Source organism: Maylandia zebra, linkage group LG13 (assembly GCF_041146795.1).
Source record: "Maylandia zebra isolate NMK-2024a linkage group LG13, Mzebra_GT3a, whole genome shotgun sequence".
NCBI lineage: Eukaryota > Metazoa > Chordata > Actinopteri > Cichliformes > Cichlidae > Maylandia > Maylandia zebra.
Window position 1 is genome coordinate 7,919,700 of NC_135179.1, and position 17,768 is coordinate 7,937,467.

At 38.6% G+C, this 17,768-nt stretch overlaps 1 protein-coding gene across 1 annotated transcript in view; it reads left to right on the plus strand.

The window, feature by feature from the left end:
* Nucleotides 1-725: 725 nt before the first annotated feature.
* The window catches only part of bean1 (brain expressed, associated with NEDD4, 1), a 57,233-nt gene continuing 40,190 nt past the window's right edge, over nucleotides 726-17,768 (plus strand). Inside the window, exons 1-2 of the mRNA XM_014407764.3 lie at nucleotides 726-1,296; nucleotides 8,027-8,146. Of these exons, the coding sequence (XP_014263250.1) occupies nucleotides 8,122-8,146 (25 nt within the window). The 5' untranslated portion in view covers nucleotides 726-1,296; nucleotides 8,027-8,121. The remainder of the gene's footprint in view (nucleotides 1,297-8,026; nucleotides 8,147-17,768) is intronic.

The following is a 17,768-nucleotide window of genomic DNA, read 5'->3' on the forward strand; positions in this document are numbered from 1 at the left end:
GGGAATGCACAGTCTGACCTCAAGATCTGTGATAAAGAAGCTCCCGTTACATCTCGGACTGAAGTAGAAACCTCCAGGCTGCAAGCTTTAAACACACTATGACATTTGCTGGATTTGTAATATTGATCGTTTCTTGGTGTGCAGGAGGTCCTGGGGGTTTAAATACAGGACAGGCCCCCATTTGTCAAAAACTAGCTTTGGGAAAGTGGCCAGCTGGAAATGGCAAGGGATGTAGTTTAGTTTTAATAAATGTATTTTATTAAACTTTAAAATATATATATATATATATGGGAAAGTCAGTAATTTCAGCAAGGCAGTGAGTGATTGTGAGCCATATGAGTTGCCAGGTTGTTCAAAGTGCAAACGCAGAAGCCTAATAGCAGGTTAACTAGCGGGGCATCATTTATAGGCTGGATGGTCCAGGTGAGAAACATTAACTAATAACCTTAGAGTAATAGCTCCATCAAACCTCCAAGATTAACCGAGTGTGGACCACTGCGTGTTAGGGCATCATTAAAATATTAGCGTTCAAACTTTTTTTTAATGGTTTCAACAGTTCGCTTTCAGTTACTGATTTTTTCATACATCCTAAATTAAATGCTATCCTAAATGTATCGGAGCGTAACTGCGCTTTGTTTTTGGTGAGGGATTTCCTGGCTGCCTGTCTTACTATTGGCATATGCCTGCCCTGGATGATGCGCTTCTCTTCCCAGGCATGACACACTTACTTGGCTGCAGAGCCACGGGACAGAAACACGACGAGGAAGCAAGAGGACAGAGGCAGGCGAGGGAGGTGAGGATGCGGGTAAGAAAAGCGCGACAGATGACGATGATGATGGCGAGGACGGGGATGAAGATGAGAGTGATGATGCTATCGACGAAGGAATGGTCGTAGAAGAAGCGGAAGAAGAAGAACGGAAAATAAAGCTCTGCGGGATCGGAGGATAGTAACAGTGGTGATGCTGATCGTGAGGCAGTTTGGATTGTGAGTACGGGACCGCAGAGGCGAGGATGCTCGGACGCTCGGAGCACCTGCTCGCTCAGTTTTGATCATTGTGCAGGGTAAAACCTCCGGTATCACCGAGAGTTTAACGAAGCGCTATTCTGAGGAGGTGGGCCAAGTCCCAGGAGAGAGAGAGAGAGGGAGAGAGAGAGAGAGAGAGAGAGCTCTCCGAGGACCTTTGGACTGAGTGCCGGTGATCCAGCAGGGATGTTGTTGTTCTGTTGTCAGTGATGTGAGGCGACATTAAGGAGCTGGTGAAAGGAATCCTGACACATATTCCTACATTTTTGCAGGTAAGCAGCAAATTGCTCTGTATCGCTTTCTGTGTCTCTCTCCTCATCCAAAAACTCTCTCTGTCTCTGGTGATCATATTGCTGCAAAAACTGCACCCTTCTATGGAAAGATATAACACTAAATAGGGAGTTACAGGGAGGGGTGGTTGCAGTAAGTTCATGTTGACCTCTTCCTCACAGTATTTTGCCTCCCACGGATTAACATTATGTAATATTCCAGTAGGTGGACAGAGAGGAGATTAACAAGAATCTATAAAGTGTTAGCTGGTGCCATGTAAGTACATTTATTTTATTACTTGCATGCACACTGTACATGCACTCTAGTTAAAAGTACTAAAGTTACTGCATGCTTGATCATTTGAATTAAAAACATACACACAACATATAATATATCCTACAGCATGACTTGCAAACAAATGCTGTTCATAAATTGTGAAATTAGTGGTTATAGTCTATAAATTGATGTATAGTAACTCTAATAGAATCTAACTGCTTAATTAGTGGCTTTTACTGCTATTTTAAGTAGTTTTGTTAATTATAATTTAAAGTTTTACATGTGGGAGAGGGCTTTTGAACTGTTGAATTAATTGAAAAGTGTCTAAGTATTAATTCATATTGACGAGTTATAACGTGAATATGAACAAATGCTGAATAAATGCATATTGTGAGTAAAATAATATATTTTCATACTCTACATTTATCTAACATCCACCACACTGGCACATTATTGGTGAACTCTGTGACACAGGGGAGAAATAAAAGCGTAAATACAAAAAACACAAATTGTAGGAGGCAATTACATGTAAGGCAAATTTACTGTTGGGTACCACAAACACCGTAGGTCCCTATAGGAGTATTGTAGGCGTGTTGTAGTGATTTTTGGATAGGCTCATCTCTATCTCGCTTGCTCAGCTTTCCTCCCAGGCTTTCCTCCCACACACTTTAACTCCTTTGTTTCAGCAGTGGAGTACAGTAGCCTTACAACCCTGCAGTTACATTAAAACTAACAAAGAGGAATGCTGCAGCCCAATGTCACTTTATCCCTTAGATCAAATACTAGGTTGTGTAACAAATATTCGGGTCTATAAAAGAGGCATAGAAGAAGAAGTACAGATAGCATATAGGTCAACTTTATAAGAGAAATCAAAATAGCAAAAAATAAATGCTTATCAACTAGAGAATACAAAAAACGTGAAATTCCCCAGACATGGTAAAAGTGTAGTTAGCTATGTCCTTGTGTTAAAAGACGTATTTCCAGTTTTATTATGTGTGACATTTTCGGTGACATGTGGGTTGACGGTTTGATCAAAAGAGACTTGCTGTGTCAGGGCTGCAGGCACTTCTTAGTGCTCAGAGTCCCCAGAGAATATTAAAGCTCTGCCATGGGTTATCTAAGTGGTGCCTGTCTCCACTCAGCTATGAAGGTCAATGCTGCAAAAAGCCCTTTGACTTTACTCTGACACATACACTGTAACTTGGAGTAAACACTGGTATTGAGAGATTTCTTAAAAATTTATTTATACATTTTTTTAAACTTATGACATCTCATGTTTGGTATCGTTGTGCAGTGACCTTTCAGGTTAAATAGTTCAGTGTAAATGTGCCTGGAGGTGCAAATAGAACAAAGGAAGAACATGTGTTAACTTTAGGAAATTGATGTTTGCATGTTTGAATCCAAAGATTTAATGAGGATGTGGAAAAATGACAGAGCCTTGCAATTATCATAAACCCCACCAATCTCTCTTTAATGAAGCAAAATATTATTTGTTAGTTGTGTGCACAACAATTTTACAGTGTCTTTCACAGTGGAATTAGATCAATTGATGCTCTTTATCTGCTTTCTATGCTACAAATTACATAACTAATGTCACCATATGTCTTTAAAAATGTGATACATGTGGTTGCGTTGTATGTGATGTATTATTAAGACAACTTAGTGATTTTCCACAGAGGGGATCCTTTAATGCAGTAACAGGGTTAACGTAGATTAAGTGACAACCTTGAAACAAGCGATGAACACTGAGCTCCACGGGGACTGAACTTCCGATCCCCTCACTGTGGGGTTCAGTTCTGTGACCCACCCGTCACAGGAGCTGAACTCCTGGGCTTTAAAGGGTGGCATGGACATTCTAACCAAGGGTCCTGTCTGCCCAGCTCCAATCAGGAGTTGCTCTGAGATTGGTGCCGTACCCAGGACTGACAGGTTGAATGGATGACAGGGCTGTGTGGGCCAAATAGACTGTCAGAGAGAGCTGTGAGGAGATGGATGAGAAGAGGGAGAATGGGACACCGAAAGAACATCAGAGAGAGGGAATACCAGAAAATAGAGCTGAAGAAATGATGGAGTGCTGTTGTGGCTACAGGCAATACCTGATTCCCTCAATTTCTCTTTCTCTAACTGTTCCTGTCCCTCACCCTCACCCCCTTTTCTTTTCCTATCATCGCCTGCTTTTCTCTAATCTATGGGGTATTACAAGCTCTACACAGTGTCTGGAGCTGTTTTGCTACAGAACGAGTGTAGCACCTTAGAAATGTGTGATAGCTACTGTGACAATGGGCCCTACTTTCTGTATAAAACCACCAAAATTGCTTATAAATCGTAAACTATTAGTTTTTAAAATTTAGGAAATAAAATACTGCTAGCAACCAATGAAATGCTAAATGTTTATCAGTCATTGGTTGGTGTATGTTTTATGAATCATGTATTCTCACTCCCAGAACAGAAAATACAGTTATTAAGTCAAAGCTGCCTAAACACAAAGTTCTCTTTAGCATTAAGCCTGTGATGTCCGTGTTGCACCAATACCCAGCCCAGTAAGTCTGGTGTCTAAACCAAACCAGCTAGTAAAGGCACAAATAAACTAAAGTATCAAAAAAATCAAAATGGTAAGTATAACGAGACACAAGCTGCAGGTTTGCTTATCACCATCTTCTAAAATAGTATTGTAATCATTCATTTAAACCACTGACGGTGCATAAATGATGGGTGTAGGTTCTGGGTCTGAAAAGTGACGCAACAGTACAAGCGCCTTTAACGTTCATTCTTTTTATTAAATTATTATTTGCTGACTGAAGTCATAGTGACTATGTCCATCTTTTACATACAGTGTATGGTACCTTTATAATAGCATTTAAATAAAAGAACAGACTCACTATATAGTATTTATTAACAAAGGTTTTAAAAACCACTTTACAATAACCCTGCAGTTCATTACATACAAAATTATTTTTACTATTTAGTTCATATTAACAATTATACATCTATTCATCCATCTCCATGGTATAGTAGATGAGTTTCTGTGTTTGATTACAAAATCTAAAGGATATAAATACTATTTCCCACTCTGCTTGTCCAGTTAGAGTTTTCACAAGCCTTTTATCTCCAACAAACTCTCTCTAAGGACATTTACATGGAATGTTGAGAAATTGGCAGTTGTCTTGTGTTGGCAACTACGTAGAGCTCAGCTCTGTGAAGAAATGACATTATTCCTATTTTGAAATTTACAGCTATAAAAACTGAATATCTAGTGCATTTTTTCCTTTTGTGTGCATTCTATTTAATCAGGGGTGTCAGATTCACTTTAGTTCATTGGCCACATAGAGCCAAGTTTGATCCCAAGAGGGCCAGGCCACTGAAACCATTGCATAATAATCCACAAAAAATACCAAAGAAATGAAAAGAAAACACCTAAATCACAATAATGAACAGTCCATCTACAAAACAAATAACAGGCAACTCGAATTGTTTTTGTCTTAAGCAAAATACATGAAATTTCCATAATATCTCAGCAATGTCACTGAAGGTAAATATAACTGTGCCAGCACCAGCTCTCTCTATGCTTTGTGGTCTGGCATGACATTGGTTATGTCACTGTCTGTAAGAAACCAGTTAAAGAAAAAACAAATAGTGAACTAGTAGTAGTTTGTCACAAGTCCTTCTGTGCAGTGTTTTAAAAACACATCCAGCCAGGCTGGACTCTTCAGTGGGCTAAATCTGGCCCATAAAGTGGATTAAATAATCCGGTCCATTTTCCCACTGAAGTAACTTGTGTATAAATATAATGTGTTTGTGTGGGGGTAGTATTTGTTTTTGTCTTTGTAGCTGTTGTGATGAGCCATTTGCTTTGCTTCTCGTTTGCTTCCCTTGTTTTCCTTTGAAAGCTATATATTTCTGTGTGCTTAGAGCTTTTAAACTTTTACATATAACATTTTATATATGTAATAAAAAATAAAGTGCATCTTCAAAATTTTCACTTTAAAGATGTGCATTGCTGTTGTATCTGTAATAGAGCTTCATGTAAAGTGAATTCAAACATAACTATATACATAAAATTATATTTTGGGGCCAAAGTACTTACATGTTGACAAAAAAACAAAAGTAATCTTTACTTTCTGTTGTCTTAATTTGGTACTGAATAATTTAAAGGATTTATTTCAAAGCACTTTTATGGAAATGCTTGATGGTAGATTGCAAGTTCCTTTCAGCTTTTTGATTTGGGAAATTACAATAAAAAAAGGTATGGATGAATTAAACTTGTAAAATGCAGTAAAAGTACAAAGCATGTGCTGCTTTGTTGTCTTGTTAAAGGCTGACAGCTAACACAAAAATCCAAGCACTGCAGCATCCATCTATTTTCTTCCACTTATCAAATTCAGGGTCACGGGGGGGATGGAGCCTATCCCAGCTGTCATGGAGGAGAGACAGAGTACACCATAGGCAGGTTACCAACATATCACAGGGCTAACAGAAAACCTTCCACAGCTTCACCCAATTTTTAATCGCCAATTAACTTAACGCCCACCTCATTCGACTTGGAAGGAAGCCAGAGGGAGAACACGGAAACACGGATTGGAACCTAGTATCTTCTTCCTGTGAGGTGACAGTGTTAAGCACTGAACCACCATGCTGCCCACAGTGTAACATGTTACTACAAAAAAGGCAAAAAAGCAGACAAAGCTACACTAAACTAAAATCTCCACTTAATTTAATTGAAATTTAGTGTGCTTTATCAGTAGACAGACCCCCCCCTTAATTTAGTTCACTCATCCCTCTAAGCAGTTCCTCTCTTAGCTTCAGCTCATCCTATTGAATGTTTGTTTGGGATTGAAAGTTCTGCTCTCTCTCTCACACACGCACACACACATAAACATAGTCCAGGACAAGACTGGAGTGAGAACAACTCACTATGTGTGAGAGAGGAGAGATCGTTCCGTCTAGCTGCCAGAGTGTGTTGTCCGTAATATCGGTCTGTGTGTGCAGGGACAGTTATATAATAACAATGCAGAAAGCATCACAGGTTCATGAGTCACAAACACACACACACACACACACATGCAGGCTCCTAACACTCTCACTGCGAACAGGAAGTGAGGCATTACAATCTTCCACGTGTTCACGATTTATCAGAATCAGAACAAATTGTAGCGTGACATATTATCGCTTTGACTTGACAAAGACAATGTGTTTGACAGCACGGGATGTGTTTACCAAACTCAACTCTGTCTGTAATGACCTTTTCCAATTTCTGTATCTGAATGCGGGATACAGACCTACGTCTCCACTGGTTCACAGCAGCTGTTCATGATTTTTGAGAAGAAAAAAGATGTTCACAATTAAACAAGCCTGTTGGATGTGTAAAAATAGAGATCCTCCTACATCGGATGGCATGCAATTCATCTCCGAGTTCCAAAACAAGAAGCCTGACCCTCAATAATACTTTTCTTGATGAATAAAAGGTTTTAAAAATGGCTGTGTCATTAATGTCAATAGTGAGTCAGTGGAGCGATGTGATGAATAAGAGAAGTCGACATGTAATGAAACGGAGGAAGTGCCTCTATTGATTAATGCAAAATTTATGCCTGAGGTAAAAGCAGCCTAAGCAACACTAATACATTTTCTGAAATGTGAAAAACATTAGCTTAGTTGTGGTGAAAATAAATGGAAAAAGTAAATATAACAAAGAAAGCTTCAAGCTGGCATCTTGGTGTTTGTTCCTGAAAATAAATTAGCAATACAAGCCTTTATGAGGAGGAATAAGCATAATCATTTTACAGAGAGACTGCTCTAAAGTTAAGCAAATCAGAGAAAGTTTTATCCACAGGTTTCTTCTTGCTTTCAGATTTTTCAAAGTCGTACTTACAAAAATTATCCTTTTGATGCTAACGTGTTTTCCTGGCATCATTGTTATTTTGCATAGCTGTTGCACAACTACAGTAGAAGAGTTAAAGCCTTCAGTATACAGTATTACAAGTATTAGATCCTTGTAGTAAATTACTAGTATTTGCCTTTATATGTGTGTGTGGTTCAGCTATTGATTGGAACGCTTCAACCCTTTGGCCATGTTCCTGAAAGAGCAATAAAGACACACACACACACATTCAAATGTACACATAGATACACTCAAAGGATGGTGTGGGTGGCCACTTGACTGCCTCACAGACAGACAAATACACCTGCACACACACACAGACACACACACATGTGGCCTGGGGCTTTCTAAACAGCCAAGCTCGGAGGTTGCAATTCACACATCACTCTTTGCTACCTCCCTCTCTTCCTCCATCTCTCAGTAAAGCAACACAGCATCTCTCACATTCTTTCATTTATTTCTCATTGGCCATCCACCCGCCTGCTGTTTGTTTTCTTTCCCTGCCCTCTTTAGGCTCACACCACACATTTTTTTCTCACTAATGTGCTGACCTTCCCATTGTTCTCTGTCTGTCTTTGTAGTTACATGTATAGCAGCACTGTGTCATACAGACCAGTAGAAGTTGGCTTCCTGCCTGCTGAGATGTGCCAATAGGAAACACTTTGAACAGGGGTTCATGCTGATGAAATTGATCTGCTCAGGTAAGGAACAAGTATGACATATTGATATTCAAAAGCCTGTAAATGAACAATTGTAATGTCAAACTGCATCTATGGGACTTCATTCAAAAGGTGAAAATTTATTCTTTTATGGAATATTTTCTAGAAAATGTCTTGTTTAGCATGCAGCTAAAACATAGCCTAACCCAAACCTGGTCACATGCAGTCTGGAGCACAGTGTGTGAAAAAAAACACATATAACATAAATTGTCTTTAACAATGCTATTGATCAGTTTTACTCTAAATTAATCAAGAAAAAGGCAAAAGTTATTATGTCGTGCTGGTACCAGACATAATGAGATTTGTTTTTGTTATTGAGGTAATCCTTTGTTTATTTTTAGTTGGATTACAGGTTGAGCTTTTAAACCCCAGAGAACGAGTTAGACATATTTATAGAAGCTCCCCATCTCAATAAAAGATGAATCGCTGTCTTATGCAACAACTCCTGACCACAATGAAGACAGGATGGAGATGGAAGGACAGAGGAACAGATGGATAGATAGATGGAGAAGCAGATGGATTGCTGGATGCATGGACAGATGCATGACTCTTGCAGATGTGTTTTTTTCTGTCAAGGTTGCCCTTCGAGAAAAGGATCCATCCTTCTTCACTCCTGTAAATTTCTCTAGTTTCCTCTAGAATATGACTCGGTTTCTTTATCAGTTTCTCTTTCCCTCTATTCACCACTCTGTTGCTTACACCTTTAATATCGCCGTCATTCTCTCCTTTTGACTCTCTCCCACTTTCTCGTTCTCCTCTCTGATCTATTATTCACATCCCTCTCTGACTCTTCTCTTTCTCCCTTGACACCTGAAATCTCTCCATCCCCTTCAGGGTGTTTAGGCCTCCACCGACAGTGCTTCCCTCCCAGGAAAAGAAATAGAATGATGAATAAAAGAACAGAGTGAAGAGATAGATAAAAAGCTTTGGTATGGGTGGCTCTATCGATATGCCAAGGTATTTCTTCCAGGCTGAGCTGGTAGCATTCAGACAGAGCTGAAAAGGAGAGCATTTGCAATGTTGCTGCAGTTTTTCAACACAGAACTGTTGCCAAAAATTTTTTTTTTCTTTTTTTGCTCATTACTGAAGCGTAGTATCCAGCATTAGTGAGCTTAAATGCAGTATTAACTGCAGTGTTTTTCAATATTTGACCGAATTTCAAAGCATGTTGTGAATTTTTTTCATTGAGCTCTTAGTGTCACTGCATTTGGTTGTTTTGAGGATGACACGTGGCAGCAGTTTATCCCTGAGCTTCATTGCAGCTGTGCCCCTGAGAAGGGCATGCATTTCCCAGCTGCCAGTAAAAACATCCACATCTGTCTTCTTTTTCTTGAAGACAGGAAAATGCAGTCAGTGAAGATATTCATGGAGTAAATATATGATTTATTCAGACACTCTTCCGCCTTCAGCATGTCCATAAATTCATTGTGTAGATGTCATAATAAGGTGTTAATGGGTGTATTTTAACCCAAACCAAAACAAAGTACAGAATGAGTACTGAAGCTGAATGCTGACACTCAAACTAATGTTACAACTGAGTGCTTTAAGTCACTGACTCACTGTCACCAGTCTCCAAAGGTGGAGTTTTGTTGCTATATTAAACTGAACACCAACTCTAACTTCCATTCAATGCAGTAAAACAACCAAATTTCAACTAAGATTAGGTAATAAATGACTCCTTGTAGGAAGAGGATGACACCAAATTGAAAGCAACTGAAAATGGCTATTCAATGAGCTGAAAGTATTCAAAATGATAAATGTTAAGAACATTAACTGCTAATGATCATATAATAAACGGCATCTATTGAAATGTATCATAAGGTATAATAATGAAATAGTTAATGGTCTTGAACTGTAAAGATGTAACAATGTCATAAAGGTTATTTGAACAATTAAGAGAATTTATGTTCTAGTGAACACTTATATTGTCTAAGTATTAAGTGAAAAAGTCTGTGCAGGAGATAAAAGCTAAACATAATCTACATATAAGATCAATGGCATGCGTGTGTGTCAGATGAAGGCAGATCTGAAATAGAATCTTCTTCCGTTCCTCCTCACTGCACACATCGTCTATCCGCGCTTGCCATATCCCTCCACCAAACCATCAATCATCACATTCCCATGCTTTATGGTAATAGGAGGAAAAACTGCATTTAACGGCATTTTACCTTCTACCTCACCTACCTATCTCTCTTTGTCCCTCCATCCATCCATCTGTCTGAGCTCTCATCCAATCCAGACACAGTATGAGGTTGTTTATTTAAATCTATTTAAATGGATATGAGGCGTGGGCATATACAGGGATATTTCACGGCCCGGCAGGTCAGCAAATATCAAAGCTGTTCCAGCTCACTAACCCCTGATCTCAGGGCCCATAGACATTTAGTACATACCACAGGTGGTCAAAGTTATGTCTATAAGTGATTGTGTATGAGAAATAATTCTATCTATCTATCTATCTATCTATCTATCTATCTATCTATCTATCTATCTATCTATCTATCTATCTATCTATCTATCTATCTATCTATCTATCTATCTATCTATCTATCTATCTATCTATCTATCTATCACCACCTGAAGAAATGAGCGACAGAAGTGATGAATCATGGCTGAAATTAAAAGGAGTGAAACAACTGCTTCTCTTCTAAGATTAAAAGGCCAAACTGGATGAGGTGTCTTGGAACAGTTTAAAGAATAAGAAAAAACAGAAAGTGCAAGGGAGGGGAGAGGAAGGAGAAGTGAAGGGTAAATGTCTTTGCTAATGTCTTTGGTGCCAATATTGACTAACACTGGCTCCCTCTGACTTTAGTACACTTACTGCATCCTCTTCAGATCGTTAGCTCTGTCATTAGAAAATGGACCTGTTGGCTCAGTTGTTCATTGTCATCACATTGGATGGATGGATGGACGGCTGTACGGACGGATGGCCAGACGGACAGATGGATGGCCAAACATCACATTTTCTTAATGGAAATATGAGCTTCTGAGATTTAAATTCAGTGTCAATGTTCAGTGAGAACTAATTATTTTTTCAAGGCTACTTCCTGACAGGGTGGACTGTGTAACAGTGAAATGTCAATTAACCAAATTTGGAACAGGTGGGACAGTTAAGAAAAAAAAAATCTATCCATTCAACTTTCAGCTTCCATCTTCTGAAAGATAGAGGTAGATAATCAAGACAAACATTAGAATACATTCAAAAATGGTTAACAGTGTCACATGTAAAATTAGCTAGATGTGTAAAGATTACTTAGATAGTCAAAGGCAGAGGATGTTACTCATCTAATTTCTCACAACAGTCAGTTGTATCGATTAATGGAATTAATGATTGGTGGTTCATAATACAATTTCATAGCACACCATCATGTTATGTAACATCTTGATCCATGGAAATGTTAGTATCAGTCTATGACTGAGTCCAGACAGGAAAGGGGGTGCAGGTGCTGTTTTAACACAATTTAAAACATTGCTTTTCATCCCCTCCCTTAAATTTTTTTTATCATCTTATCCCTCTCCACCCTTTTCTGGCTTATATCCCCTGCACAGCACTTCTGACAAAGAAGCAAAAAAGAGAAAGACCTAAAAGGGCAAAGCAACACAAGGATTTACACACTGAAACCCAAAGAGAGAGTGAGACAGCATGTGAGGGGAAAAGGGTCAGGGAAAGAAAGACATCAGTCTTCTAATTCAAAGGGGAGGTGTCTGTCTGAAATGGAATTCTGTGATATGATGTTACAGATTTTTTGGTTTTTTATTTATCAGACTGCTCCAGTTGGCCCTGTGCACTCAGCACTTGCTGGACTTGGTATAATCGTACTTTAGTGACCTGACAGAAAGACAGAAACGCATTTACTGCAATTCAATATAAGTGAAGGATATCAGATACAGTACAAGTTGCGAGAAGCAGACAGATTTAGATGTAATAGATAGTATACAGTTGCAAAAGAAAAAACATTATAGATTTCAACACCATTTCCAAACAACTCCAAGTTGAATTTTCACCTAACCTTATGAGTGTTGTTCGCAGAGGCTAAAAATTGCCCAGCTGGGCATGTGGCCGCCTGTCAAACTCTCAGTGGACACTTCTGAATCTGCTTCTTTCTTTTTAAAATGTCAGAACAATTTCTCAGCTTTTGTCTGTTCAGTCAGGCTTTAAAGGCGATAATGTTGTTATGGAGATAATTGTGTAACAAGAAAGTCATCACAAAACTGTTAAAAAGTCATTTTTTGGAACTCGCAATGATGACCACTTTTTTTCAGTCAACCGAAGAGTTTATTATTGGCAGGTTTCAACAGTGTTACTAATGAAGGTAAAATATCAACTGGAAGTTTTATAACAAAATTCTTACATCAAATTTTCAAATCTACTCTATCAGATAAACTTATCAAATAAAAATAAGAAGAAGAATAAAACATAGATACATTAACTATTATATACATAGTACATTTCTACTCTGATCACATTCAGACATTGACAGAGCTTTATAAGTATTCTCTGCCTATCATGCACAGTTTCAAACTCTGCATGGGGGTTTAATCGGATTGGGAGCAATTTGGGCGATCGGTATGTTGCCCAAGGACACTGACATGTGGACTGGAGGAGCTGGAGATCGAACTACCGACCTTCCAACTGGCTCTGCCTCCTGAGCCACAGCTGTTGTTTTTGACTTCATGGTGTTTTGGCTTTCATACAAGTCATGAAGTCTGATGGATGACTGGTAATATAAGCAGAACAGGAGTTTTAAAAAGTAATTGTTTTAGTCCACGTGACCTGACTTTCTTGCACCTTGTATCTTAGCTGTACTACACGCTTGCTTTAAACAGGTTTTTAGTTTGTAATGTGTTCCTGTTAGAAGAGTTATTTTGAGTCATTTTTGAGTGTGCTACTGAAGCACAAATGCTCCCAAAATGCAATGCACAAAAGAAATGTAGCGTCTTTTCAAGTTAAAAAAAAAAAGTAAGTTGTAGTGAAACAGTTCCACAAAGTATTCAGTCTTAAAATGTCTCTTTGTTCAGTTTTTATCACCAGCAGCTTTCAAAATCTGAAGTTTCTTTTTCAGTTGGTCTACTTACTAAAGAGGTTTAGTGATGCTGGTGTTCGCCCCAGCATGCATCCCAGGGTGCCTTTTCAGAGACACAGCAGAAATGGATGAAAGCAGACAGTGATGGACACTCTCAAGCGAGTAAGGGTGTACTGCCATCTTGTCAGCTGCTTAGAGCAACAATGTGGAACCACAAGAGAACAGAAGTGGGGTAAGCAGGTGCAGCTGTCACCTCACAGTCAAGTGTGATAGGGTAAGGCACCTGTCACTCAAGAAGAAACAGCCATGCAGAAACTCTAACCAGTTCAACTGAGGTGTTTTGTGTGAAGTGACAGTGCTCTAAAATGTAAAAAGGGTAACAGTAAAATGTTATCCTTTATCCTTTATGCTCAAGGCTTTTTTCCACTTGGCAAAGGGGACTGGAGGTGTTATGTTGTGACTTGTGGAAGGACTCAGCGACAGGAAATTAGTCACTTAATCTACAAATGCATCTGAGCTTCACAATCTCTTGTGAGAAAACACTTTATTTTAGTGAATTTTCCCACAAGACTTTAGTGAAAATGGTCAAGGGTGCACATGGGAACACACAGCAGACAGTATGGTGTGTTTACTGTCTGTGTGTGTGTGTGTGTGTGTGTGTGTGTGTGTGTGTGTGTGTGTGTGTGTGTGTGTGTGTGTGTGTGTGTGTGTGTACAAACATGCTATTTTTTGCTGTCTTGATTTACAGTACCAATCATAGCTGGATATAAAGTGCTCCCTGAATTCCTATGGCTCATTTTCCAGTCTGTACTGGCTCCATCCTGCTCACTGAGCAATCATAATTTCCAGTTATTATAAATCAAAACTGGATTTCCAGGGATGACTGACCAATCACAAAAAGTATATACTGCAATCAGTGGTAGGATTTATTCAGTGTTGTGCACACCACTGAGATACCACAGTCTGACTATGTGGTTCATATGTGCATGAAAGAATATTAATACATATTTCTGTTCCTCTGCACATTGACACAACTAGTTCACAGGACACCCCGTAAACCTCCCAGGTCTCTGATGCACCTGCTCATTAAAAACTTTCCCTTCCTGGTTCTTGCCAAATCAACACCGCCAACAGCTGCAAGTACATTTTACTTTGAACTAACTAACTAAGTGGACCAGTGAAGGAATTTGTTTGGAGCCGTGTAAGATCACCTGTCTTATTATGCTTGTGTTCAGCACGATGGCAGCCTATTTGCTTCTACAACCAATGGACACAAATAGTTGGCTATAGTTACCTTGTAACAACCCTTTGAGCACTCACATTTGCATGTTATAACCAATCAGCATGTTCTAGGACTGAAAAATGAAGCCAATGTGAAAGCACCAGAAACCACAGATCCCCACAGACACTTATGTTGAAATCCCTAATTTTAGCTATAAAAACCTGTCGTATGCTTATGGTCCCCAATTCATAACAACTGCAAGTTTTATCAGGTTTAAAGTTCGGTGTGTGTAGCTATAGTTTGTGCTCTAGTTTTGCTTAGTGACATACTAGTATTCTATTAGTCTTTTAGCACCTGCACCCTGACATTAACTAATTCTGCTCTTGTGTCCAAGACAGTAACTTCTAGCTCTAAAAACCAACAACATAGCAGGCAAAAAACTAAATTTGAGGGTTATGAAGCCTAGAAACCACTGGCTGATGTCACCATGACTATGACCTTGTTTTCAGAAACTATGTTTGGCTATAATCTGTATTAATTAGCTAATTAAATTATGTTTCGGAGTTTGGATAATCTTTGCTAATTGCCTATCACCAATATAGAGAGTGGCACCAGTCTTACGTCATTAGCATGGAATTGACCTAATTTGACAGCTGTAAGTATTTATTTCCTCCTAGATTAAATAATAGGTAAGCCAGAATACAATAAGAATTAAAAATTCTAATTTGATGCCAAGTGTGAACCTCGGTATGCTTCAGACTCATTCTTCATCATGTAAATGCTAACAAAGCAGATATTGTATTTAGGCTAGTTTGACAATGCTACACTGATAACCTAAATCCTCTGACAGATTATTTTTTACAATTCATGATTGATAATATCATCTAAATTATCTGGTTAGTGTGCCAGCAGTTGTTTATGGAGATAAGCAATCCAAACAAGCGATTAACACAACAATAAAGGATGGTAGCAGATGAATGAATTAGAAAAGAGGTTGATGATTAAATGAGGGGAAAGCAGGAATATGGGCCAGCAGGGTGTGATAATATGTCTCTCTGTCATCTATCTCACATGGGAGGGCGAGAGACAGAGAGCGATTAAGGGGATGTATGATGTATTCTGACCCATATTCTCACACACAGCATGTTTTGTGACCCACATACTACCTCGTCCAATTACACATCTAAATGTTATACTAACATGTGTGTGACTAACTGCTTTCTGTGCGTTATCAAGAATGAACGCACAGTTGTACCTAGAATATGAAGCTTTTAAAGCTGGTTAACCTACATTCTGTTATGTTCTGTGGTTTGCTTTCAAAAGATCCTGGCAGCTCACTTGATAGTGGATAATATATTTTATTTTATTACATTTCAATGTTGCACTTCAGAAGTTTTACATTTATATTACATGATAACATCAGAGAGCAATCTGATCATCTATACTTACCAATGATTGCACAACCTTTCTTGGGAATAGTTGTAGTAGTTGTATAGACCCTAATAAGCATGGCAATAGCTTAATATGAATAGATCACAGGCCCATGGGCAAGTGATTTAAAACATCACTATTCCTCACACTGCAGGAATAAGCCCTGCCGAGTTGTTTGTGCTTGTTTCTTGTTCATAAGACATTGGACATTGGCCTGTTTTACATCTTTGCTGAATCAGCGTTGTGTAGCCAAGTCATCACTCAGTTTATACTACTGTAGTTGTCCATCATCTTGATGACGTTCATCAGGATGACGTGTGTAAAGCTTGCATAAAGCTTTGTGAAAAGAAACAAATCCTCAGTATATGATAAATGAAAAATGCCTTAAACAGGCATCACCCTCATCCATCTTGCTGAGTCGCTTAAAGCATGCATTTATGTTTTTTCTTTTTTACTCTTTTCTTACTTTTACCATTATTTTTCACTTTCTTGCACCTGTGAATACAGACATAACCAGCCAGCCCACAATAAATAAGCTTATACACAGGGGATAGTTATGTAATACAAATAGTTCACCTAATGTACTGCTTTTTAATTATATTGTCCAATCGATCAGAAAAAGCTGAAGTAATGGTGTACCCTATGTAATCTTCAGTATTTATTAATGGCTGTTATGATTTTGTAGTGCTGTATTTTAATACTTTAAACCTTTGAGCAAGGATCACTAAACACGAGGAACAGCCAACCCTGCTTCTAACATAAAATCCACAGTTATATAATTTATGAAAATTATGTTTTAAACCAAGGTCGGCTGAGCATAAGCAGAAAAAAATGACAAATTGTTGAAGTGGAACTCTAATTTGGACACACACTGAAGTATTGTGTTCAGAAATAACAGTATACAGTTTGGTAACATTAGAAAGCTTTACTAACAGCTTCTGTGACCCATGGCTGACATTCTGCCCGTGGTATAGTGGATGTACTCCAGGACTCAGCAGCATCACTTTGGATGTAGCAGAAAGTACAACACCCAAACACACTTGACACTCTCATCCAGAGAGAAGAGGAGTGCTTTAGCTTTTCTTTGTGAGGTGTGAAGTTACTCCGAACCCGAAACTAGAAGAAAATATTTCGGCACATGCGAGGCACTTTGCTGTTGTTTTCTTCCAGTGCGAATGTAGGTCCTCCTGTTTTTCCTTCTCCAACTCCTCCTCCATTCCCTGCTCCATTGGTAATGGAACATGATGGTTTAATGGACAATGTTCTCCCTCGTCCAATGCCAGTCTTCCTGGCATTCATTCAATACAACAACAGGAAGGATTAAAGACCGAAAGGGAAGGAGAAGAGCAAGACAGCATTGAAAGAGAGAGGAAGAGAGGAGGTTGAGTGAGAGATGTTCTCTTTGTGCTTCCTGTTGTCCTTTGACCTGGCAGTAGGAAGCTTAAAACTTTTCCAGTCACTGCACAAGTGAAGAGATAACATCTGTCATTTAATGTCATGACTGCAGCACTCACAAATTGACACTGTTTGAAAAAATTCTGTTGCATTTAGAGGATCAACATTTTTTCATAAGACTGTAAATGTTATTATTATTACTACTACTATTATTATTACTATTATTATTATTGTTATTATTATTATTATCTGCAAATTAGTTAAATGAAGGACATTGACAACATAGAACTACCTTTTGTTTTATTTTTTCATTGCAAGCCTCTTTCTTTACTTTCAGTACCTCACAGGTACAGGTTTTTCTTTTTCCTGAATATCCCATATAAAATAGCCATGTTTGGCTTGATTCATTCTGAAAGCAATAGTTTTAGTGTCAAGACTGATCACATGTTAGAAAAGGAGGAAAAATATTGTTTCTGCAAGCAGTGCAATATTTCTGCCACCCAGACAAGTTCACAGACTGGATGTTAACCTG